The sequence below is a fragment of the Vanacampus margaritifer genome, chromosome 18 (assembly GCF_051991255.1).
Source record: "Vanacampus margaritifer isolate UIUO_Vmar chromosome 18, RoL_Vmar_1.0, whole genome shotgun sequence".
NCBI lineage: Eukaryota > Metazoa > Chordata > Actinopteri > Syngnathiformes > Syngnathidae > Vanacampus > Vanacampus margaritifer.
Window position 1 is genome coordinate 10,792,292 of NC_135449.1, and position 27,311 is coordinate 10,819,602.

The window sequence follows — 27,311 nt, forward strand, 5'->3', positions numbered from 1 at the left end:
ATTCAACATCTTGGATGAACTTGATTTCTGCTTTATTCTCCATACATTTCCATTCATTACAATCATGTATATCCAAATAAATAAAAAGCACCATTGATGACCTATAAAGACATTTAGGCTTAATTGTGACATACCTGTACATACACATACATACATTAGAGGGAAATAAAGTTTCGTATGGGACTGCTGTGATAGTTGCTAGTAGTCTTCCGGGACGGGACATTCCTGTGCAATAAAAATCTGCTTTACAAAATGCAGTACATTTGAAACAAAGAACAGTCACATGGTTCTTACTAAAGCACATTTTCCATTGTTGGGCCCTTTTGTTGGGTCATTATTAATCAGCATGCAGTGCTCGATGAACAAATATGCACAGGCTTCATTTTCTTCTTCCCAACAAAGTTAGTCCAAGACACAAACTGGAGGAAGCGCCGATCGGTGCGTTTCCTCTCAGGCTGGCTTCATCAAACACAATTGCTTTCACTACAAAGGATACATTCTTTTCATTCAAAAGCACTAAATCACTTTCACAATAATTGGCACCTTCTAAGTAATCGGTCATCAGCGCTTTTCACCAGTAAACCCAACAATGTGTTCTAGAGGGCGGTGACACCTGTGGACCAGGCCAACCTTTTGTCATTTCAATGTTTTAAAAGACTTCCCCTGAAGGCACAACCAGGAAATACCATTGTTTCTTTAAGGGCAGTGTTGAGCTTGGTGCGCCAAAGTCAACATGGCCCCCCCAGGTCAACTGGCCTTCATTTTCAAACCACAACACACCTGCAAGTCATGTGACTAGAGAGGCACTGGAAGGGCAAGACTAGCTGACGGTCTAAACGTGATACAAATGTGTGTATGCTTCAGTTCGAAACATTTTGTGACAGCGATTCCTTGGTAGGGCTCGATCCCAATTCCCCTCCAATTGTGTGGATTTACTGTATGTTAATATTTAGCAAACATACATTAGCATGTGACACAGCAGAGACAGATATTGCATTCATTCGTTTGACTTGCTACAGTTTGGTCAGTGCTCACCAGTAAGAAGTGACTTGCATTCCTGTTCCACGTGAAGCGTGCCAAACCCCCGCCTCACCTCAAACTTTCCTCCCGTGTCGTCTTCAAAGCGCTCAATCATGGCCGAAAGTCCTGCGGCATTCTTGATGCCGGGAGCCCTTTTTCGAAAACCAACCCCGACGCCGGGTCAGATGTCGCTGGTCCTCGTACTCATGGTGAGATCGCCCAGGGTGGAAAAGAAGTCCTCCATCTCCTTCTCTAGGAGTCTGTTGCGGTTCTCGGCGTCCTCCCGAGCTCGTTCCGAGTTGCGCAGTTTTATCTCCAGCATGCGCTGCCGCTTCTTCTCCTGCTCCATCTCCTGCTCCAAACGTTCCATGTGAGCGCACAAAGCGGCACTGGAGTCCTCCAACCTGTACGTGGCCATAAAATTACAACATGGCGTATCTACAATGGATATACAAAGTCGACACCAGGGTTGGGCACATTCAGTCCTCCAGGGCCGGAGTCTTGCAGGTTTTGGATGTTTCAGCTGATATACGGTCAGCTCATCAACAAGCTGTGCGTAAGCCTGATACTGATCCTGTTGATTGGAATCAGCTTGTGTTGGAAGAGGGAAACCTCCAAAACCTGCGGCCCTCGAGGACCGACTTTGCCCACCCCTGGTTTACACACCCCTGTGTATACTCACTTTTGGATCCTGACCTCGTAGGCGACCTTCTGTTTCCTGAGCTCGTCCTTGAGGCCTTCTACCAGACTGCTCAGTGTGACGTTTACTCCGTCGCCATCGTCTGACGTGACGATGGACGGAACGCCGGCTCCCGCGCTGGCGTTGCCGTTCTCGCTGCTGCACAGCTCCATGGCCTCGCAGCTGTCTTGCTCCGAGCCGGGATCCGTGACCGTCCCCCCGTCCCGTCCTCTCTCGGGCTCCCTCTGACCCTCCGTCCACTCCGCTTTGTCCCCTCCGTCGCCCACCGCTCCGCAGTTGTGGTGAGCCGAGGGATCGCCGTTTCCGGAGTCTGGCACTGAGATCTCACAGGACGAGGCGGACCACGGAGTGCCGCCCACGCTTGGCACGCTGCCCAAGCTGGACGAGGAGGTGACGTTGTCATAGGTGGAGAGTCGTTGCGAGGAGCCGGTGGAGTCGCGGTCTCGGGTGGACCTTTCGCCCGAGGAAGTGCGTCTGTGCCCCCTCAAGGAGGACAAACCGTTCATCAGCCAGTTACTGCTCCCCCCTCCACCCCCGCCAGAAGACACGGGACTCGGTTCCACCGCCGCCCCGCTCGGCTTCGCCTGCGGCTGAGAACGAGGCGCCGAGGAGCTTTTAAAAGAGTACTTCCACGAGGGGATGCTCTTGACTTGTTTACTCGGGCTCACCACCGTCTCCCCCTTCGCCGACGCGGACCCCAGTTTTGGTCCGGGGTTCGGGCTGTGCGAGGGGGTGACGGCGGCACACAGTTTGGCTTCGAGTGACGAGGCGCTGCTGTTGAGTTCTTGTTCTGTGTTGGAGGTCTGTAGGTCCTCTTCAGAGATCCAAGCACCGAGGCTACGATTGAGGAGTTGATGCTCCGCTTGGGGTGCAGTCGGGCCCACCTGGTCCCGCCCTGAGTACAAACGCTTGTGTTCCCTGATCAGGATGGTCATGAGGTGCTGCACTAAAGAGGTACCTAGCGGAAATGGATCACGTTCACTTTCACATACTGTATTTCTCCTCTTAGAGATGTTAGTCCCATTTGTAGAACTACTGTGTGACTATTTCATATTTAATGAATTTTTGTACCTTCCATGATAGTGACCGGGTCTTCCATCTTGGGTCGAAGGATATTAGGCCCAAACACCGTGGCAAGGTTTTGGACGCTCATCTTGTTTTCGTTACAGTGAGATTGGACTTCATCAAGGAATCTAGAAAGGAAATGGACGGTATTTATTAGTAGGTCAAAGGGTTCTGTCAGGGACGGACTGAGAAACAACAAAAGCCAGGCTGCCCGCCAGGCTTATAAAGCACGGGGGGAAACCGTGAGGCTATTTCATGGATGCGCTTGTCATGATCCAAACTCAACCAAAACGTACTTGCATATGTACTTGAGGAGATTGTAGTTAGGCAGAGGTAGTGTGTTAACTTGCTTCCCGAGCTCCTGAACCCCCTGTCGAAAAGCAAACACTTGTCAGGACAGAAACGAGAGAAGCCGCAAAATGGCCGCATCCTGTACCTCCTCCTCATCTTTGGCCAAAAGCTGTGCGCATGTTAGAAAGTCTTCGTATTTGCAGAAGGGGATGACGGGTTCAGGCAGCTCCCGCAGGTACAACTTCAGCAAGGACGCCACGGTGTGAACGTCCGTGTTGCTGCGGGGAAGTCACAAAAAACGCACGCCAACGGCTTTTCTTTCCCTTCGGCGGTTATTTCTCCGGGCCTACCTGTCAAAAAGCGGCTTGTCGCCGCAGTCGAAGGCCTCCTGCAGATCTTTGACCAGGTTGGCCTGGCCTGGCATTCGGAAGAGGCCCTCCTCGTCCAAGCCCCGCTCCCTGATGAAATCCACGCATTGCTCCACCAGAAGCGGGGCCAACCGGGGGCCGAACTTCTTCTCGTACTGCACCGTGTCCTCCAATCGCTGGCCGAATATCCCTGGAATAACAAAAAGTGGTAATGCGTCGTCTTTATACTAAAGAACTATGTTTAAGTGATTTGTTTGTTTGATGACATCATTTGTGACTTACACGACACTACTGAGAAGAAGCGACAAACCATGTGGGCGTGTTTAAAAGCTAGCTAGCTTTAGCTTTTACGCACAAGAAGCTCATAGCTCTTTGCTAATGTGAACTGAGTAACAAAACTGGGAGAAAAAGCCCACATTTTGCTTTTTGTGTTTTATTATTATAATTAACTAGTGACGGACAAATGAAGCTTCATGAAGCATTTTTATTATTTTAGAGGAGTAAAAAAAAAAATCCTTAATGCTTCATGAAGCTTCATTTTCCCATTACTATGATTATCCTTTCCTCCATTATTTGCTGAAAGACTCACTAACCTATTCAGAGTCTTAAAAGTAGTACTTTGGCGCCATCTTGTGGTTATTGCGTGCCTGAAGAACGCCCAGGCAGAAAGCCTGCTGACAGACTGACGAGCAGTTGACAGCACACATGGAATGTGTGCAGACTTTTTTAGCACCGCTGTTAATGATGGCTCCAGAGGTTGCTGACAGATTTATTCTGGACAAACAGCTAGGAAATGCCTTGCGAGCTTTGGAGGGTCTTATAATGCGGTCTAAGCCGCAAAAAGTAAGAAATTGTTTAGGAATACGGCAGCAGTTAAATATGATACTGTTCAATTATTATCATCACTTTGATTTTTTTTTTATCTTGATAGCATCTGTCAATAGCGGTGGGAATACAGAGTAGCAAATACAAATATTTTTCCTGTTATGGCAAAAGTTTGGAATTTGTAACGGGACCATTTGTCATTTAAAAAAAATAGAATAGATGAAAAAAATATATATATATTTCTGAATTTTCCTACCATTTTTGAACACGTGCCGCCATTTTGAAATTTTCAAAAATTGTGAAATTTTACTCAAATGTGCCAATATTGGCACATTTGGTGTTTGTGGGTATTTCTTCGGACTTAACTGATGTTTATGCGCTGTTATTCATATTAAAAACAAGTCATTGAATTTTCCCGCCAATTTTGAATTTCTTGAAAATGCGTGACATTTCCACAGTAGATAAGCTATTTGTTAGCTGGTGGTACTGTTGAAACTCTAAATTAGCGAGAAAATTCAATTACTGCTAGCCCCTAAACACTCAATCACTAAAAACATCAAAAGTGCAAATATTAGCAGTGCTATACATTTTCTTGAAATTTCAAAATGTTCAAATATTGTCAAAAATGGCAGAAAAATTCTGATTTTTTTTTTTCGTTTAGAAATGCCTCACTTTCATCTAATTGTATATTGGTATTGTGTAACTTGCATACATACTACTACTAGAAATGAATTTGGCATGTAGCAAAAAAAGTACTTACCAACCATTTTTAGCCAAAGACCACATACGGTAATGATCAATTATTTTATTACATCAATAAACACAATAGTGTATATGAATAACCATCAATAGACTTCATATTTCCCTTGTTTACACACGAGTCTTGCGGTCCTGACAGCTTTGCCAGTGAAATCTTTACCTCCTCCAAACGGTGCCCAGATGACCCGCCGTATGGCCTTGACCCAGTCGTCCATGTCTGTCTGCGAGTTGGCCATGAGCAGGAAGGATTCATGGCTGATTGGCGTGCGGTCCTTCTCCCCCGTTCCGCCTGCCAAACACATACAACCGTAAATGCAACTCCCCCATTCTGTAGTATATTCAAATCCAAACTGTGTCACTTATGTTTGAATTCAAAATAATTGTGTCGCAAACATGCTGTGAACGTTTATCACCACTAGATGGCGGAATAGCTCAATTAGTTGAATTCAGGAGTCATTCTAACCGCCAGACAGATTTTGTCTCACATGCCTTTGATAAGATAAGTAGTGAAGAAAAAATAATAATAATAAAACTTAGCAGTAAAATCAAGGTTACAATAATAAGCGTGGGATGTTGTGACCAGATCAAGTCACTAAATAGTCATTTAGCTGTGAGAATGGAGCCCAAATATAAACAGTGGTGCCATAAAGCCAAATGCGATTTGTCCCCCCAGCTTTGCAAACTCACACCATCCTGATGATCACACTCGTCTGTCTTCTGATGTGCACTTGAAATGGCAAACTAAGCTGAAGTTTTGTTGGCTTTATCTTAAGATAACAAAACAAACAGCCCGCGGATATCTCTGCGCAACTGAGATAACTTGAAATGAGGGCCTCTAAATGTAAAGAGCAGACTCAGACATGAAGGACATCTTTTGTCATGTCCTGATAACACGCAAGTGCGCACACAGACAGATACACAAAATCCATACACCCAAAAGCCGGCAGACACCAAAAACCACGAGAGCATCTCAGCCTGAAGTGAATGGATAGAAAGTACAAAGATCCCTGTAGCAGCTAAATAAGATAACGCTGACAATTTGAGTTAGCCAATGCTAGCCTCTCTTGGCTCTTTACTACTCTAGTAAAAAAAAAAGAAAAAAAAAAGCTCCAGCATCTGTTCCCTGTTACCTTGGAGATGTTGCTTCTTCACTGTGTCCGGCTTACAGCACACCGGCCCCATGTCTGCGCCAACGCTTCACGCCAAAGCTTATAGTGGCTCCGGGGCTCTCTTTGCCCTAAACCCTTGCAGCATGGAGCGCCTTGGAGCAGGTAGCACCGATGGCCCGAGTTGCCAGTCAGGCATGCTCGGTGACAAATGCAAAAAGAACGCATCGGAGTCCAACTCCTACAACCGCGTAAGTCCCTCTTTTCATTGCCCGGTTTCTTCCCGCCGCTCCCATTGAGCAGTGTGGGCAGCGGGTCCTTTCCCTAAGCCCCCCTGGGGAGAAGTAAATCCCTGAGGAGGAGTGTGACGAGGCTCTCTCTCACTCTCTCTCTTTGGGTCCGTGTCACTCATGTGTGCTGGAAAATGGGTTGTCCTCCAAATCTTTCCCAAAATACACTAGTTTATGCAAATTACTAGCTAGTAATTTGCTGTGTTTCCATTGCCGTATTCATCATCCCACTAATGCATATTTGAAGTACAATGTTGCTTGCGGATAGGTGAGACCACGTGCAATGCCTTGCAAAAGTATTAGCCCCCTTGAACCCTTTGCCACATTTCAGGCTTCAAACAAAAACATTTAGAATAATTATTTATTTTTGGGGGGTGAAGAATCAACACCAAGTGTGACAGTTGTGAGCAAAATGTATATGATATTATAAACTTCTTTTTTTTTAACAAATAAAAAACTGAAAAGTTGAACATGTGAAATGATTCACCCCCTTTTCTCTCAGTGCAGCCAACTGACGTCAGGAGTTCCCTGATCCAATGTTGACCTAAATGACGGACGGTGATAAATTGTCATTTCAGAAATTGTCCTCAGTCATTTAGGTCAACATTCAGAAATCATCAGCGAACTTCATCAGTCAGTTGGCTGCACTTAGAGAAAAGGGGTGAAGAATTTCACATGCCCTACTTTTCAGTTATTTGTAAAGAAAAGTTTAAAATATAGTATACATTTTGTTCCACTTCATGATTGAGTCCCGTTTAGTGTTGATTCTTCAAGAAAAAAAAGAATTTTTTTTATAGTTTTATATCTTTGAATCCTAAAATGTGGCAAAAGATAAAAAAAAATAAAAAGAAGTCAGGGGTTCAGTTACCAAGAAAACATTTTCCTCCACACAAAGTAACCAAGCACAAGACAAGTGTGTTCACGAAGGGATACTTTTTATGTAATAATGTCACACGCCATCATCGTCAAGGCCTCTGCTGAGTAGCACAAAATGCTGACGAGCGTCCTAAAGAAAACTTCAAAGTCAAGTTTACTGTCAAGCTATTTCGCTCTGTGAGGGTGCACAGACTACACAATAAGAGGAGCTATCAATTCGGTCAAAAGAACAAATAAGTACTGAACAAGAAATTTGTCTTGGCAGAACAGGATGAGAATGTTTTCTAATCACCATGACAACAACACAGAAATCAATGCTACAAAGATCAAAGAATCTGTCATGGTTTCTTCTGAGAGCCATAAAGTCAGAAAATGGCCTGAAGTTGTGCTGCTAAAGCTGTCAGAAGCCGCTTCACCCTATCACAACAGAACTTTCCGCCCTGAGTCAGCTGTTATTAAATCAAAAAAAAATGCCAGTAATTCCCCCATTTCCCGTATTGCCGGCAGGCTTTGATACCAACCACCTCAGTTCCAAATTTGGCACATGACTAAGAAATCGGCTTTATTTGGCTCCAAAGCTCCAATAGAAACCAACTGCTGTTTTGCTAAAATGCTGCCAGGATTTCTTCCCCAGGCATTTATTATCATTTGAAACTTTTATTAAATGAGTTGCTGTATATGTTACGACAAGCGACCCTGGAAAGGTGCAAATGAGGCACATTCGAACCAATTTCTTCTTTTGCTGTGCACCATTTGGTGTAAGATTTACAAGCTGAAATGGGGCAACAATTAAATATTTGACAAACGGTGACCTAGAGATACATCTGTTTTAAATGAGGCTGTTTCAAACTATTTAATCGCCCAAAGTTTGAAAGATGGAAACTATTAAATTTTTTGGAAAAGGGTGAAATTGGTCACAGATGGCGTGCCTCTTAAATTAAACAATGTTTCATAAGCGTCTTTGTCACAATTGGCGGGATCAAAAACCATTTGACCTTGTTCTTAAAGTTACATTATACTATTATTAATCCCCATCTTCAAAACATGTTGGTAATCAGAAATCACATCTACAATATAGTAAATGTTCCAGGTGAGAGTGCAGATTTGCGCACTTGCATCAGTCGCCGCCTAATGACTTCCCAGTGGCCCGAATGGCCCTGGCGAAGAGGATCGTTGGAGTTCGCACCCATCTGCGATGTTGGCCCGCCATGAACAAAACACACAAGACACTCACAAGTTGCTCGTCCACTCTAAACACAAGGAGGGGTCCCCAAGCAAACACTGCTTTGGAGGAATGCACTGAATGTTAATCACTTATTACTTACATATTAAAATGTCCTTCCCAGAATGTGAGATTTTAAATGACACTTCATATACTGTAATTGCAATTGACTGCAAGCAAACAGACACATTTGAGCTTGCTGACAGGGTGGACATTTTTGGCTATTGAGCACATTAGCGATATGATTGATATGTCACTATGACAGAGTGGACATGTTAAGATTGACAACATCCAACTCCATGCTTAATATGATGACGATTACAAAACGTGAAAATATTTATTCTGCAACTATACACCGTTGCAGCCTCTATTGAATGAAGAGGTTGGAATGTCCCAAATTTTTTTGAGAGTTTCTTAATGAGGTAGTTGGCTCATAATGACAGGGTGGACCACAATTTCAGGTACACACAAAATAGGAAAATAAGATATACATGATCAAAATAACTAATATCATCAAATTATTTGTGTGTATTATTTAAAAACTTGCTACACACACTGTAGCAGCTTGTGTTTGAAGCCCAATACTAGCCATTGCCATTGTGTCATGATGAAAAAGTGTGAGATTAGAAAGTTACTCTAATGCATCATCTATACCCGAAATATTGTCAAACAGTGCCCCCTGCTGTTTACATCGAGAACTCCTACCTGGTACAATCTCAAAAAGGTGTCTTCCTGGTTCATCTGGGTTGGCTGTGAATTCGTTCACCTGGCAACCCTGCAGAGGTATGCAGCCCTGAAATACACAAACAAAACTGAGCTTCAACAAAAAAAACAATTTTGGGTTATTTCTCTTTTTCACCCATGAGAGTCACGCCCCCTCCTTGTACTACATCTTGTGTCACCATCTCCTTATAATTAAACAGGGACCCACGCAGATGATCAGAATACATGATCAAGATCAATACCCATTTAGCCGCTAAGACAACTAAGACCAAGTGAGCTTGTGAAGACACGCCAGCGTCTGTAGCTCGGCCCTGTTAATCTGCTGACTGGCATCCTCCATCAAACAGACAGCCCCGCTCTGCCAAAGCGCCCCAGCCTGTGGGCCGGGCCCTCGCCAACATTAGTAGCCATGGCAACAAATGGAAGAGGCGGGCGCTGCGGCTGGTTGCAGCACAGGAGAAGCGTTGGAACCATGAGATTGTAGGTTCGGAGGGGTGAGGGTGGGCAATCCCTAGGGTGCTTACATGCTCACAACAACACAGGCAGCAGGGGATGAGCAATTTATAATGGGCAAGGCGTAACAAGAGGATCAAGCTGGTATGAAAAGTGTCATTGTTGTCGTAACCATAACGACAATATCGTGATCATAAAACTGCAACAATATCGTCGTCGTCATGTCAACGATAGTAAAAGCAGCACATCTGTTAAAGGGATACTTGACTCATTGAGCCATTTTCAGCAGTAAAAAAGTTAATAGTTTGTCCAGAAGGAATTTGATCACTTCATTATTTTTCATGTTGAATTAATACCTTTAAAAACGATTTTTTTCCCGCTTGCTGTCGACTGAAGACGACATCAGCTGTGCTGAGGAAGTAGGTAACAACGTGGCTCAGTTTGCTGACCAAACCCAGAAAACAGGTGAGACATGATTGGTCGTTGCCTACTTCCTCAGCACAGGTGACGTCATCTTCAGTCAACATCAAGTGGAATTTTTTTTTTTTAAATGTGTTAATTGTATACAAAATATAATGAAGTGATCAAATTCATTCTGGACATATACTAACTTTTTTTTACTGCTGAAAATGGCTCAACGCGTCAAGTATCCCTTTAAAAAAGTCAATTTGATTTCCATTTATGCAGTTCTAGCACCTCCTGGTGGCTAGTTTTTAAGTGCAATTTAATTTTCATTAGGGACGTTTTGGCCCTTCTATGTTTAAAATCTACGCTAATCGTCAGATGAAGGGAAACATATTTATTAATATGCCTGTGAACCGAGTCAATATTAAGTGTTTTTAGAGATTGTAGGTGGTTTATATGCATTGCTCTTATGTACAAAAGTACAATATTGTGCATTTTTTTTGTATAAGCTCTTTTTTCTTTTTACAATATTGTGACTTTTTTTTTTTTTTTTTTTTTAATATCGCCAACCTCCCCACAATATCTTCATATCGTATCGTGATATTTGGATATCATTACATCCCTACTAGAAAGTGCAGAGAAGCATTTTTACTTAATCTGAAATACACATTATAAAGAGAAGTGTAAGTAGTTTATTTGTAAATAGTTTCTTTGTAAATAGTTTCTTTGCATATTTAGTAACGCTCTATAAGTCGAATTTATTAGATGCGGGGCCGCTTAAAATAGACGGTGGGCCATATATGGCCCGCAGGCCATCGTTTGGACACCACTGTCATATGTTACTATTGGTGAAACTGCAATGGAAAATGCAAACACCTTTTGAAATGGATCTGTCAGCTGAACTGCAATGTGGTCACATTCCCGCACCTTTTCAATCATATTTCCAATTGGCCACTTATCAAAACACGATATTTAATTAAAATTTAGATGAATGAAAAATAGTAATAAAATACAACCTGATATGCGAGAAACGTGGTGTGCGCTGCCATCCTTTTTTTTTTTGTGGCTAATAACTAAAGTCCATTTATTGATTTTCACCGTGTGCTTTCGCCATGTGATCTATTGTCAGCCTTTTCTGTCATCTTTGTAAGGGGGTGGTTATATTGTAGCAATAATCCTACTTCTCCCCCCCTCCCTCAGAGCACCACTCCCAGTTTCAAATATCCTATCGATTAGAAGATTAGAGTGAGAACTAAGGCGGGATGACACGTTCTCACACATCCTGTGTTCAGAGGGGGAGGTTGTGCATATGTGCGAGTGCCCATTTCGGTCTTGTGTGCCAAAGCGGAATGCATCACGGCTTGCTAATCGATACGGCTCGGGTGAATATTGGCGAGCTTTGATTAAAGGTGGTCTGCGCGGCCTCTCGGTCATTCGATCCCCATAGAATAGAGATTGCAATGAGTCGAAGACGTCATCCGGTGTTGGTGTGTGCGTGGGTGTGAGGGGGAAAGACCGTGATGGCAGATGGCCCACATTAAATAAACAGCAGTCATCCAGAGTGAAGACTTGGGGGGAAAAATCAATACAAGTGTCAAGTTTTCAGTCAGGAATACTCAGTGATGATTATTATGTTTTAAATGGTGTGTGCATGCGCGTTTTGTTGAAGATGGCCCTGCTGTCTGTTTCTGTTGTTGGATTACATCATCCCCTCTTGTTAGAGCATTGTAAGCCTATCCAGCTAACCTGCTGCCCCCTCACCCCCCCTTCCCAGTGACACACCCACTCCATTACTTGTAAGTGCTTATTAAAGAGGGAAAGGATGAGTCAGCAGACAGCCACAAAAGGGGTCTTCAATTGAGAAAGGAATCGAATCAATTAAGTATTTTTCCTTGCAAATATTTTTAGCTCGATGCACTAATGGAGGAAGAAAGCAAGTGCTATGTTGTGTGTGCTACAAACACTTAGACTGGTACTTGAGCCATTATGCCATAGTGTTAAAACCTCATTCATAATTTGTTGGCGATTGGTAATTTTATGATACCGATTACTGCACTTTGACAACACTTAAAGAACAAAGACTGAATTCAGAGAGTTGCTTCTAAATATATTAGACATGTTTGAAGATAAATTCTGTAAATGTGTAAAGACTGAGTAGGTAGTATTCAACTGTGAACATTTTTGGGCCCTGGAATGAGTTGCCTCTTCCCTCACTATATAAAAATGTCGGCACTTTTGTTATCCCGCGCAATTGCCATGTGCAGTTAGCTAGCTAGCTAGCTCCGGTTTTGTTTTCTCGTTGTCGGTACATGACACAAAGAAAAGCGGAATAGTGAGTTGGGGACATTTTATTCCAACCAGCATGTAAACCAGGGCTTCGGACTGGTGTGGCCACTTTAGAGCGCCTCGTTGTCAACCATGAGTGCATGCACATTGTGGAGAGTAGACATAGGTGGCAGGTCAAATGTTGTATTATTATGGGACTGCTGAAAGCAGCACATATTACTCTCCACCCTAGAAAATCCCCAGATTTTTCCGCAAAAATGCGGCCCGTACCGTAGACCGCACCGGGACAAATGAGGTATCAAACGATGCGGCTCGATCTGACTCGGTGCGGCATTACTTTTCTAGGAATTCCGAGTTACCATGGCGACGCAATTCCCAAAAAAGTCCCATAGGAAATGAATGGAGAAAGGGGGAACAAATTACAGATAAAGCACCTTTTTTCCAAGACACGCTGCGCGCGCATACGTTAACCGACCGATATGAATTTTAGCTCATTTTGTAGCAATTTTTCCCATCTTTAACTCAGTGTCAAAATTTATTTTAAGGAATGAAAGCTCTCCCCCCTGTGCGGGTTCAAAGACAGTGAGTGAAATAGCCTTCTATTACACTCTGTGGAGCAATTAGGCTTTGAGTGGTGGGAACCAAAAAAATATATTTCCAAAAGTCAAAAGTTTCACTTCAACTCGTCACCATGGCCACAATCTTTGCTCACTAGACATCAAATTCTCACATTTTGTAGTGACAAGTCTCTTCTTTCAGACAAACTAACTTTTATTTGGCTAAGGTGTCATTTAGTACCTTTATTTTCACTTTAAGCGAGTAGAAGTCGGACTAACTCGCCTATCTTTTCCATGTTAAATTCGCCTCCTTTTTCCTCTTCATTTCTGATAAATCATAAGTTTTCAACCTGCTCTCATTTGGGTATTTTTCATCCGATTAAAAAAGTGAGAACATGCTTGCGTTCCCCAAACCCTTGCCGTTCTAACGAGACATTTTTTTGAATCTGCATCTTGAATCTGCATCTTGAACCGTTAAGTCGTGAGAGGCTTTTGTTCGAGGTGTGCGTCTCTCATACAATATCAATGGAATGTGGGTGCGTGACGTCTCCAAGTCAAATGTGTGTGCGTGAATTTGCATTTTTCTTAAAGGGACAGTAAGATACTTTTAGTTTATGTTGATTATGGTTAACTTCCACATTTCTTGACCGATTCCAGTCGTTTAAATTTTAAACTGTTCAGCTCATTTACATTTTTTTAAATACATTTTCAGGGACAGTGAGATACTTTTAGTTTATGTTGATTATGGTTAACTTCCACATTTCTTGACCGATTCCAGTCGTTTAAATGTTAAACTGTTCAGCTCATTTACAAGAGTCAGCAGTCCCATTCAAAATTTCTGCAGGAATTTTTCTAGTTGTTATTATTATTATTATGATTTGAATGATGAAGTGTGTCGAAAAGAGCTTTGGACCGGCTGCTTTAGTGCGCTACGTTGTCAACCATGAGTGCAGGCACATCATGGAGAGTAGGCAGAAGAGCAAGATAAAAAATAAAAATTAAAGTTTGATGTGACAGCCAATGTGAAGACAGGGACTTTGCGCCGAGTGCCTCACTCAAATTTGGCAGGGTTGTTAAAAAAAACTCTTCACTGTGATATGTTTTCACTTTATAGGGACTTTTAGATATAATATTACACAATAAAAGTTCTAAAGTGAAATGTCAAAATTTCCACATAAAAAGATATGACACCTCAAGACCTTGCCAACATTAATGAATATTTGTGTTGAGATGATCAAATAAATGAAAATGAAAAAAAAAAAAATCAGTAGTTAGATGAGCTTCTACCATCCTGTTAGCCAATCAGAATGCTTGATGGCAACGACGTGCCTGTCGTCGGTTCCCCAAGCCAACAACTTTGCCATAAACAAGTTGGAGTAATAGCTTCAACATGCGTCTCGCTTTGTAATTACCTGTGGTTTGGTTTCCTCTTCGTCTTTATAGAAGTCAAGCTGCTCCGAGCGCAGCACGAACCAGCGCAGTTGCCAGTTTTTCATGATGCTGCGCTGCTTCTTCAGCCAGCCGGCCTTTAGCGCCCCCTCCTGGAGGCTAGGTGAGGCCGGCTGGCAGGAGCCTCGCGTCACCTCGCCCATCACCATGCTCTTGGACCGGGCTGTTTTCAAATGGACAGAGGGACAGGAAAAAGTCAAATCAAGTACGGATATCTAAAAATATCTACTTAAATACAGTAACACGTTTGTACTTCATTACTTCTCACCACTGACTACAGACTAGTCAATAATGGAGTTGACAACTCCATTATCCGTCTTGGCCCCATGCCATGTTTTTTTTCTTCTTTTCCATTTTCATCCTACAGTGTTATCTTTCATTGGGTATGCTGCACATCAACCCAGGAACACGCAACCTTCTGCCCCCCGGGCAAGAACACCTCAAGATGAGATAGAGAGGCAGCAGGCGCAAATAAGAACAGAACACAAATAATGTGGAGACGGTGATGGGGCGCACACACACACACACACAGATGTAGCCTGGGGTGACAGGGATTGTAGCCCCCACCCCCCACCTCACCCCTTCACCTCCCTTCCATTTGGAAGGTCCTTGGGAGAGACTTATTGTCTCGCCACGAGCCAAAAGAAAGGCAAACGGCTCGGGCTTGCGATAATAGGACCACATGGGACTGACTGGCTCGATCCTTTCTCAACAAATGTGTGAAACCTGAGCTCAGTCAAGGGCCCTTTCCAAGCAAAGGGACCGGCAGTGCAGCCCTGTCCCAATGTGACAGCAGACTGAGATAACACATTATCCGCATCTTCATTTTTTTTTTTTTTTTTTTTGTTCCTCGAGAGCTCAGTATTGTTCATTCGGTAATTTTACCGATTTGACATGTCATCATCATTGCTCTCTTTTTTTTGTAATTTTTTGGAATTTTTTTTTTTGTATGTGGGTGAGTATGTGTATGTGCGTGCGTGTGTGCGTGCGTGCGAGTGTATTCATTAGTTCACCTAAAACCTATTAAAAAATCCCATACCGTTCACCTAAACCAAACACTTCCAGCCAGAGTCGTGAGGCCGTCAGGAGACCCGAGGAAGGACCAAAGAAAAGAAAGGAGACATTATCCGCATCTTCAAACAAAGTTGACTATTGATTTTCTGGCCAACTCGGCCATATGGATTTTATGGCGCGCAGGTATGAACTCATGGCAGGGTATGCAAACAAGGCCGCACAATTTAATGATCATGAATAATTTATACAGCTCAACTGTGCAGACGACGTCCCCGCGCACACACACGTGCAAAGACGTGATCAATGTTGCAAAAGGAATATGGGGATGGAGAAATGGGAAAAGAAAATCAATTCTATTTCATTGCCTCATTTATTTTTTTTCCAGCTCACATATAACTGTAAGGATAACGTTTTAATGGCACTACTAAAAATGACCTCGTCTCCAAGGGTGACAAGTGTTTGATTCATTTTAACTGCCACTCGTCACCCAGTTAAATATCCGTAAATCTAACATAACAGCTGCCTGGTATTCATTCCGTAGCAGTTTTTAGTGAGATGAAGTATCCACCTCCGCTTAAAATTCAGAATTGTAATTTTCTATCCTATGGCCTCAAATCAAGATTTCTGAAGCGCACAGTTGGTGGTATTGCATCACTCAAGAGGCTTGACTTGTGATGACATTGAAAAATGTGCTGGGTATGTTTGGCATGAGCCTCTTATAGAGCAGCCTTATTATTTGTTCACTGGACATGTCAGGCCCGTAGCTATTTAGTTTAGCATTACTGTGGTGGTATTTTTGGTAAAGTGAGGCATACTTTCACTGCAATTGTCAAGATGATGCAGTACACGAAACAAACTACAGTATTTCCTTAAAGGGGAAGTCAAACCCACATTTTTTTGGGGGGGGATAATATTTTCTATGCAGCCCCACTAGTTGTGGGAATGCTGAAGCATTAGTAGTGCAGGTTCGAATCCCACCTCCGACTGTACATTGCAAATATATCCATGGCAGAGAACCTGGGTTCAAACCCCCCCGCTTGGACCACATTCGATGGTTCGATACCGACTGACTATCAGATCAGGAAATTGATTATAATTTCACTGAAATGATTATATCCCATTTTAGGCAGATTGCAGTTCAAGCTTTCTTTAATTTGTTATTTAACTAAAAGTAAAAGTGTGTAATTTTCACAATTTATGTTTCAATTTACATTCAAATCTTAGCATTCAGCTATTCAACTTCTCAGCATCAGAAATTGCACTTTGTCTACTCTAAATATAGTATTGTGGTTAATATTGTGTTAGTGGAATATGAGTTAAGCAGAGCTCACCTGTTTTCTAAAGCGGCGCTGTGATTGGTTGTTAGATTTAAAAACGGATGGATTTTGCTTCATAACTCATATTCCCAAAATATAATATTAATCAGAAAGTCATATTTAGACTAGTGAGGTCACATATTCTTGAAATTAAATGATCAACATTGAACTATAATTGCCAAGAAGAGCAAGAGAGGTTAGACAAAAGACTTAAATGAACACTGCATTCATAAATAATATTGTAATCGACTTCATATTAATGACGCTTATCCTTCCATTAGTCTTCTTTTGACGCGGTCTAGTTCTTATCTTCTCTGTGGCTGCTTTTAACTCAATCACCAAAAGTGGTTACTGAAAGGATGCAGACTCATTAATACTCATAGCAACAAAAACGGATTATTTAAAATTAGATACGCTATAAGTCGACGCTAATACGGTTTATTTTCATCCGTTCTCGACAGTGTTCATATCAAAGCATTCCCCTATTTAACACGTCAGCTGTGGATGAGTGGAACGCACAAGTCTGTGATTCACTCTTGAGTCACAGATTTTTTTTTTTTCTGGGTCTAAAAGTGCCAAAGCTCCAATTTGAACCTTGTGCTGAATGGTGATTCAGACCTTCCTTGGCTTGGTGGATCTGCACTGTGGCCACTTGTATGATGTTCAAATATAAAAGAGTGCGGAAGCTTTAGTGTCGGCGCGTGCTTTATGCATAACCACCGCAATTAGTTGGAACAGAGAGCAGGGATCATATTTGCCATGAAACACATTTTGGGAGGGGAAACATCAAGAGGCTTAGCATAATTTCTTCCAGGAGGAGTCAAAACTTACAATACACGAATGTACCCATATGTTACATTTGAACCTTTTCCAGGTCAAAAGGGGACAAGAATAAATAAATAAGCTTGCAACAAGCTATTATGCCCCGTCTGCTGTACTTGCATGAATAGACGTCTATTGTGTTTTATGCATAGTTTCCTCATGGGTCCTTTCAAGCCTCAACAGCAAGCCAACACTCAGTAGGTGGCACATGTCCAAAAATGGATCCGATTGGCTCAGAATGGAAGAGACATACAAACGTTTCGGTTAGCTTGGCCGTCAGATAAAAGTCAGGTGATTGGAAATATGGAAGGATGGATCATATAGTAGTAGAAGTTGAATTTGTTCCGTAAACACGCTCATAACTAAAAACACTCTTATCGTAAATTATATTTGCCCCATTGGATTAAATGTTAAAGCGTTCTAAAAAATTTTTTTTAATTAATTTGCCTTTTCCTAATTAGTTTTTGCCAACTTCACTTCAGCGCACATTATGCTGTCATTTCTGGTGTATGTACCTTGGCCACCTGGGGGCAGTATAATACAAACAAATATACACATGAAGAAGAGTCTACTAGAAGAGTACTAAGATGTAGTAATATTAGTCATTTTTCACAAAGGATAGTTAATATTTTCACTGTGTTCATATAGCCATATATAACACAGACTATTTCGCCCGTTGCGGGACAGTGGCTCATATCTTGAAATACTCGTAAGTCGGGTCACTTGTACCTCAAGGCACCACTGTATATACGACTGTTTTTGTAAAATGCTTTCTCTTTTTCAGACTCACTGTATGGCATTGTTGACAAAATATCGTATTCATATTTTTTCAATTCATCAAATTCCATTCACTGGCCATAACAGAAGTGAAAACCGATTTTGATTGGAAAATTAGGTTCGATTCAAAAATGTGTTTTGAATTGTTCAACTTTAAAATGTACTGACCTTCACACCTCATGTATCGAGGTACTTATTGAACTGTCTGCTATTGGATGCGTATTATATATATGCACTCTAAAGGCTTTGCGGCAGCCTCTCAACTGAAGAGAATGCTTGAAGCAATGGTAGTTATTACAAAAACAGCAGGTGGCAGCAGAGTATAAGAGATCAGCCGATCATGTTGCAACAAGCTCTTTTTGCCAGTGTTTTCAATAGGTTTGTGAATAATGATGAAACTTAGCTATATTCTAATGCTAATTGCTGCAAAACGGAAACAGATACAAATACACTTTTTTTCCTGATGAAAGAAGAGACTCTGGTCTTTCTTTTGGTAGGTTCCATGTTTTTATAGCAATAGAACACAATATTCTGTCGGCCTTGCAAAATCAGTCAAAATCCGGGAGCGAAGGGGGTTGCTTCAGTGAAAATGGCTGGGAGTGAATGAGTTAATTGGACTGAATTGCTCCACTTAAGAAATGAACTATCCTTGAATCGTTATCGCACGCCGTGTATCGAGATGCGTATCCAATTGTCTTTTATTGGAGAGATGCACACTCCTAGTACTAAATAAGGTAACCAAAATAAGAGAAAGACTTTCATACTGCAGAATGTTCCATATACATCTTTGTTGACTCAAGCACAACACGCTGATGCTGCCTTTCCATATACACAACAGCTAAATAAAAAAATAAAAAAATACTCCACATAGTGTGACTTCCTTTTATCGGGCTTGGGTTTTTACTATGTCTGACACGTATACCATCAAGCTATACATGCACTTCATTCCACACGTACACAAGGTTTGCTGGAGGAATTTAATTCCATTAATCTAGTCGTTGGGTGGTGATTTATGGCGGACAGAGTTACAGGTGCATCGGCGCGGAACTTGCGGTTAGCCCACCACTGTTGATAAATGACCCCACCGCTTTGTGTGTGTTTAAATCTACACACTGACAAGCTACGAGGGGTGTGGCGGCTCATATACGGGCTGTATGTGGAACCTGCAGTGGAGTGGAACTGATGCAGCAGTATGTGCATTTGACGTTATATCCATGTGTATATGCTCGAACGCCACAGAGGGATTACGTCGTATCTGCTATTCATGCAGAATTTCAGAGAGTTGCCACATGGTGAAACCATGGCAACGCGCATCAAATACATGCTGTAGGAGAGGGAAGCGGCTTATGTGAAGGAAATTAAAACAGTGGCAGGATCTCGGGAAATCTCAAAGATAAACGCAGTTAGGACGTATTTGCATTTCTCGTAGCAGATCTTTGCTGCAAAAGCTATAAACTCTTACCAGACGCTTGTAGCTCTCAAAACCTGCTTTGCACATATTCAATCATCTATCTATGCCAGTGACGTATAGTGATGAGAACAACAATTAAATCCTCTTCCATCAGATGTCATTAAAGGTGCAATAACACTCTTACTGGGTAATTAACGGCGCCGATATTCAGCATTTTAACGAATATCAGCATCAGCCATTTTGAAGAATCATACTGCCGATAATAGATCCATTCAAAAAAGTGTTGGGGGGGGGGGGGGGGGCTGGGGGTTCAGGGAACTAATTATTAAGATTTTCACAGATGCTGCTGACCCTGAGAACTCTACGCAGTTTCTGTTTTGTTTGAAATTAAAACAAAGACAAGTAAAATTGTATTACTTCAGACATTTTGAAATTTTAGAAAACAATAGGGAGCTATTTACGTCAGTTTTTATTCAACTTTTGAAGACAAGCTACTGCCCCTGGGAGATCCCTGAACTTTTTGTTAGATTTTTAAAACAAAGATGTCTACTATTGACCAAGATTTTTTTTTAAACACCAATATTCTACGAACCCTAAAAGTTGTTCTAAAAACATCTCGTCGCTGCTATGTGAAAAACACTTATGTCCATTTTTGCCTTTTTTTAATTTTTTTTTCGTTTTTCTTTACATATTTATGTTTTTGGGGATGAAACTGAATGCAGACATCCTAAAAATGTAAAAATAATAGTAATAATAAATACATTTAAAATAAATTGGAAAAAATGGACATATGTGTGTGACGATATGCTTTAATAAAAAAAAAAAAAAAAAAAGAGCAGGAGTTTGTATTTTTTCAAATTTTAATGCCAATATTTTCCCTTTTAGTGAAAATGAATATCGGCTCCAAATATCGGTTATCGGCGTCCTTGACTACTAATAAGCAATATCGGCCCTGAAACAACAACATAACGGTCTATCTCTAGTTAAAAGTAACCCAAATTGGGTGAAATAGCTAACCCAGCATTGGGTCCAAAAGACTGTATTGTTATTAATCTTGCATGTTGCTTCTTTTCATCAGTTTCCTGCTTTAACAGCAGTTCGGGAAGAATAAATCCCAATTTAATTTTGAACAATTTAGATTTTTGGACGAATATGAAAATTTGGCTTAAGTAGTCCGACGCAAGCAGCTAATATGTCAATCCCTAAACCACACATGCCCAATGCCTATTGTCTGATAAAATATGCAAATGCAAAATTGAACCCTCTTTAGGAGCAATTTCACGCAGCTCCAGGAGAGGATTTCCGCATCCCACTGGCATTATCGGGAGCTATTCATTACATCTTAATGACATCCAGATGAATAATTGGACGGAAGGATGGAAGGACACGTGAACTTGGGACACATTGGCTTATGAACGCATCCTTTTACGAGCGCACACGCAGCTGACGGCAGGCTGATGATAGCAGTGATGAAACTCGAGATGCAATTGGTTACTAACGGATTTCACACTGGTAGAACGGTCCAGTTGTTGAGTATTTCAATTGTGAAACATGATAGTAGAGAAGAAGTGAGGCTGAAGGTTTGAATGCGTGAAAGTGCATGTCAGTCGCATCCTAGCAATATTTCAGACTTGTCATTAACAAAAGAGGATGTTTGAAAGTGTCCTACCTCTTCTGGTCTGTCTGATCTTGGGACTCAGCATGGTGGTCATGGCTCGTCCGCGCGCTCGCCTCTCGGCATGTTCGTGTACATCCAAGCACCCCCGCCCCTGACCGTCTCTCCCGCAGCCTCCTCTTCCTCTCTCTGACCTTCTGCAGTGCGGCCGCCAGCTGGGGGTTGGGAAAACAAGGGAGGGGAACGGGACCAGAAAAGAGGGAGGGACTGGATGGGGAGGAACTACCCTTTTTTTTCTCTCTCTCTCTCGTTCTATGCACACACGCCCAGTGGCCTCAACCCCTCCCTGCTGAATTATTCATAGTGGTGCATCCGCCTTGGGTGGATGGAGCTTTTTGACAAAATATACCTGAGCAAATGTAATCCAGATTTTAGGTTCCATCTTCTGCAAGATTGAATTATTTCAAAGTAGAAGGGAATTGAGTGTGTGTGTGTGTGTGTGTGTGTGTTGGGGGGGGGGGGGGGGGTGTGTCATGTGGCAGGTGTCACCACCCCCTCCACCTAATTAAGACTTTCTGAGCTTGTCTCCCCCCTCATAATCACACCCCCTCCCCAATTCTTCTTCCTCCTCTATCATTTTCTCTCACTATTCTAAGAAGTCCATTTGGTCTCGCTCGAATTCCCTTCTTTTGTAAATCCGTTCAACCACGTTCCTAAAATACGCCATCCTGGCCACTTCTGGTTTTCCTCGAGTGACATTGCCTTTCGACTCAAAGTCAAATGTGCGGAATTCCCAGATGCTATAGTAATTACTTGCTCCAGGCATTCCAATGGCACAACACTGGAAAAGCAGTGGAGGGAAATATGCTTCCAAATGGGTCCGATAACATCCTGTCCCCTACAGCCAAAGTCTAAATTTGACACAATAGATGCAAAACAAATTGACATTTTGTTTTGCAAAATGTTTCCTTTTTTTTCTCGAAATTACAAAAGTTTGCTGGCATGTTTTTTTTGCCACATAAATGTCTCATACATTAGTTTTCACGGTTGTATCTTACATTGACGTCACCTAGTCAGAATGTATGGTGGAAATAAAAAGTCTGTACACCCCTATTTGAATTTGTGAAAATGTTTTCCACCATCAGTGTGACCTACAACCTTTACAACTTCATAAAAAAAAAAACATTGAAAGTGGAAGTAAAAATTAGCAATTGAGATGAGGTTGCACAAGTGTGCACACCCGCCTATAATGGGACGTGGTTGTTCAGAGAGTTAAAAGTTTAAAGTGCCTCTGATTAAAAGGGAAGTCAACCCTAAACATTGATTGGCAGTAATGTTGTATGTGACCTCACTAGTCTAAACATGACATTCTGATTAATATTACATTTGTGGAATATGAATTATGAAGCAAAATCCAGCCATTTTTAGCCATCTCAGGGGGCGGCCATTTTGCCACTTAATGTCGACTGAAGATGACATCACGGTTGCTCAGGGTTCAGGCAACGACCAATCACAGTTCACCTGTTTTCTGAAGCTGCGCTGTGATTGGTTACATGAGCAACTGTGATGCCGTTTTCACTCGACAGCAAGTGGCAAAATGGCCGCCTTTTGATATTGATCAAAACTCCTGGATTTTGCTGCTTGACTCATATTCCACTAACGCAATTGTTAACCAAAATACCGTATTTAGACTAGTGGAGCTGCATAGAACATATTGTTGTCAACGTTATGGGGGTTCACTTCCCCGTCGGTCCGTCCGTCCGTCTTCTTCTGCTTATCCGGGGTCGGGTCGCGGGGGCAGCAGCTTTAGCAGAGAAGCCCAGACTTCCCTCTCCCCAGCCACTTCAGCCAGCTCATCCGACGGGACCCCAAGGCGTTCCCAGGACAGCCGAGAGACATAGTCTCTCCAGCGTGTCCTGGGTCGTCCTCGGGGCCTCCTGCCGGTAGGACATGCCCGGAACACCTCCCCAGGGGAGGCGTCCAGGAGGCATCCGAACCAGATGCCCGAGCCACCTCAACTGGTTCCTCTCAACAAGGTTCACTTCCCCTTCAACTACAAATACATTTCAGATGTTCTAGTAGGCTTTTTTTGTGTGCTTTCTAGCAGATATCAGACTGACTGCTATTTTGAACTGTTCATAATTCCTTCCACCATGTTTCCGATTACATCACCCTACTGCCACGATTCTAGTGATTTGGTTACTTAGATTAGATCGATAGTCTAATTTGGATCCAACATTTCTTATCTCATAAAGGCTAGCAAAGAAACAACCACTAACTCACATATTGACAATTTAGACTAGAGTCTCAACTAGCCTAACAAAAACAATTTAGAATGTGCGATGGAGCTTTCAACCACGAACTTCAACATGCTAACCACTAGTGCACTATCCTAAAAATCACAAATAATACAAAACTGTAGTTTAAGGTGATTAGAAACACTTTTGTTCCCATAAGTCTGCCCTGTGCAGGATTTTCAAAAATATTTGAGTTTGTGGGATGTCTACATTTTCGACTCAAGTGGGTTTTCTGGTGTTGCTGTAGGCGCAGCTGTGCCACAGCAGCAGCAGCAGCAGCCAGCCCTCCTGCGCCAGTCGACACTGGATAATAGCCATAAGTCCTGCACTGCAATTGAATCAGAGCGGCCACAGCTGCTCTTATTACAGAGCAAAGAAGGAAGGAGATATCGAGAGGGTGGAGGGGTGTGCTTACATATGCGTGTGTGTGTCCTCTTTTGACATACAGGCACTAACACACACACGCACACAAAAGCCAACAAGCATCTGAAATGAAGCAGCACATTAGGACACACACGCACACACATGGCTCAAGCCCAAATCAAATGAGATTGAAAGATAGTGGTCACATGACGAGTAAAATGTGAGAAACTAGGATCAGGAAGAAAAAAAAAAGGATAATAAAAAGCTTTTAATGCCAGTCTGTGGGTTTCAAAGTCAAAGCGGTGTGACCACTCCATCCAGGGTGTGGCACTGAAAGTTGTTTGTGATTCTACCACCCAACTCAATGTTGTTTTTATCCCCTGTGGAAACGTTTTTTGGGGTGGGGGCGGGGAGGGACCACACAAAAACTTGCTAATAGTGTGGAGTTTAAATCGAAAAGGGATTTTTTTTTCCAGACCTCTCCATCCGTCTCCACTGACAACACAACTGCTTTCTCTCAGACCGCCAAGGCTCAAGGTGATCTTGAGCAACAGCCGTCGTCCCTGTCGAGCGGCGCCACAATAACAGCGAGAACCCGCTCCATTATCTGTTCACCACTGAAGCCAAATAACATCACTGAATTGGAGAGAACCTTTTGAAATATTGAAACAGGATGATTAAAATTTCATCGGGGCAGGGAGGGGCCGTGTTAAGACAGGCTGGTAGAGACGAGGGGGTCTGGATGTTGAAGGTGCGACTGTTGACTTAGCGTTATTTATTAATTGGGCATGACTGGCTGCAGTCGACCTTTTTATTCATCTGCCAACACACCAAAAATGAATACTATTGGATGTTTGCGTGATTAGGTGACGGTGAATATTCATTATGTCACAGTTTTTCTATATTTTAGAACCTGTATGTGACGGCTAAAGTGGTATGAATGATTACATTTATTTTGACTTCCTGTGGTTAACACCTACATCAACAACAACTCATTTAGATTTAGACAGATTATGAATAACATCACATATGTGGCATTATATCAATCCAATATTTTTTTTATAGCATGTATAAAAATATTTAGCCCACTAATGAGCATTCAATTACACTGTTAATCAATAAATTAATAACGCCCATCTAGGCAGTGTATCAACAACGCCAGTTGGCATCTGACATCGTCCTAAGAGTCAGATGTTGACTGAGTTGGCAAAGAGTTGGAAAAGTTGGACCGGAGAGATGAAGAACCCTTATAAACTAGTTTAGCGCTAGCCGCTGGCTAGCTGTTGTGACAGAACACAGCTAGATTAAAACCGGTACCAAAAGCAAACAAAAAAAACAAAACAAAAAAAAACTGTATAGCGTCAACCTACTAATGCAGTTAAAAAATGGTGAAATAAACGATCTGCATTCAGTCACCATCTCACTCTCGCCTTGCCATTAAGACAAAGAAAGTTATGCGATGGCATATAACGAGAGTACTCTGACAGACTAAGGGGACACAAAGTAGACAGGTGTTGCTCTTTAACCCCTTTTAGCAACCCCCCCCCCCCCCTTTGTCACTGACTATTAGGGCATGGACATGACTTCACCCACCAATGCAATGACAGCTGACAGGATAAGCAGACTGTGACAAACACACTATAGATGGCAATAGTCTGCATTGGCATTTTTTTTTAAATGTTAAAACAGTCGTTCTCAACCTTTTTTCAGTGACGTACCCCTGTGAATTTTTTTTTTCTTTCCCCCAGCCAAGTACCCCCTAACCAGCATTTCTGATTGGTTTCTTGAACTATTTGGAAACATTATTAAAAAAAAAATACAATTAATTTAATTATAAATAAAGAAAAATTACCAATTTAAAGTGTCATCTTCTGAGCTCATAGTAAAGCTCTGTTCTCCAAAAGAAATAATTAACAGAATTTTAAATAAATTTTTCAAGTGATTGACAGGTGTATCAAGGTGGCATAATGACAAGTTGGATCAAACCATTCTGGTATGGGGGAGATGCTGTTTTTTTACGACACTGAAATTGAATAGCCGACTGAATATAAAATTCATTTTATGAATTTTATATATATATATATATATATATATATATATATATATATATATATATATATATATAAAAGAAATATTTACATTTACTTTTTAAACATATTTTAAAATCTCATGTAACCCCTGGGGTGCCTTCAAATACCCCCCTTTTAGAACCACTGTGTTAAAATGTTGCCCAAATCTTTTCATTGCCAAAGCGGTTACTAATTCACCTTTGTGCATTAGCAATGTTAGCATACTGTACAGTATTTACAAATGAGGAGTTACATTAATGGTAAAAAAAAAATCACACTGCAGAAAAGCTTGCTAATACTTAAGATAATGAAAGTGACTCTTTTAGAGAGACATACCACCACATGACAGATGAAACTTTAAGATAGTGCCGCTTTTGCTTTGGACTTTCTAGTCTCATTTCCGACAGTCCAATTTGGCCTCTCAGCCGATAACGGAAACAAAGGCGGGTAATTAAAATGAATTCAATTCTATTTGTGGCCACAGGCTTGGCCGCCGCCGCACTTTTATTCATTCTGCCCGCCCGTGTGTATTTAGGCGACTGGCAGACAGAGCGAGAGAAAGTAAGTCGGATGGGGAGCAGACTAATGGAATAGCTGAGTGGAAAGCAAGGAAGAACAAAAAGACAGTCCATCTATTTGTGTGTGTATAGCTGTGAATTGATTTTCAATAGCAGCGGCAGAGTGCATGTATCCGGGAGCATTGTGCAAAGAGCATTAGATTGTAAAGGGACCCCCAGCAGGTTGCGGGGTCAACCAAGGTCTTGGTTTATCACTGATTTGTATTCAAGGTGAGATGTGGTCAGAGCTGAAGGCTTGAATATTTTGAATATAATGGAGGGAAAAAAATCAGAGTACATGAAATTGGACGTTTGACTATCCGCAGGCTTCCTCTGTCACGTTTCGCTGTAACAAAAGGTCAGACTCACAGCTCGGCTGAGTCAATATCAGACGGCTTGCATCCTAATGAATGTATCTGATGAGATCTTATTTCTGTCCACTCAGCACTCCTCAGCTCAGCCATGTGGTAAAAGAAAAAATTACAGTGGGTGGTGAGGTTATTTGCACTTTTTCCAAGTCTTATCGACCTCTTGCGAGTCACAAGAAATTGGCGTGAAGGGAGAATTGATCATCTCCTGGAAATAAGTGTTAAAGCAATCAACAGATTAGAAACTGCTTTTATCACCTTGACATTGAAGCTCTCAATTATTCATGGAAATGGATTTATATATTTC

The 27,311-nt window shown here is 42.0% G+C and overlaps 1 protein-coding gene across 2 annotated transcripts; it reads right to left on the reverse strand.

Moving 5' to 3' along the window:
- Positions 1–15: 15 nt before the first annotated feature.
- Positions 16–26,024, reverse strand: arhgap22b (Rho GTPase activating protein 22b). 2 transcript variants are annotated; one of them, XM_077550566.1, is made up of 10 exons: positions 21,405–26,024; positions 14,359–14,558; positions 9,228–9,315; positions 5,189–5,317; positions 3,427–3,634; positions 3,222–3,354; positions 3,082–3,155; positions 2,792–2,913; positions 1,703–2,678; positions 16–1,424 (listed from the first exon to the last, which is right to left on the reverse strand). In XM_077550566.1, the coding sequence occupies exons 1-10, from the start codon at positions 21,445–21,447 to the stop codon at positions 1,202–1,204; spliced, it is 2,196 nt and encodes a 731-aa protein (XP_077406692.1). In that variant the 5' UTR covers positions 21,448–26,024; the 3' UTR covers positions 16–1,201. The 2 variants fall into 2 exon arrangements, with proteins under 2 accessions (XP_077406692.1, XP_077406693.1); XM_077550567.1 differs by lacking the exons at positions 9,228–9,315; positions 14,359–14,558; positions 21,405–26,024 and adding an exon at positions 6,159–6,777.
- Between the last annotated feature and the right edge of the window lie 1,287 nt (positions 26,025–27,311).

Bases quoted from the DNA above. Each gene is read 5' to 3' on its own strand.
- arhgap22b (XM_077550566.1), bottom strand. From the start codon at position 21,447: ATGACCACCATGCTGAGTCCCAAGATCAGACAGACCAGAAGAG. The intron at 9,316-14,358 runs GTAATTACAAAG...TGTGTATTTCAG, and splicing joins AAGAGGAAACCAAACCACAG to GGCTGCATACCTCTGCAGGG. The intron at 3,355-3,426 runs GTAGGCCCGGAG...ACTTCCCCGCAG, and splicing joins GACAAGCCGCTTTTTGACAG to CAACACGGACGTTCACACCG.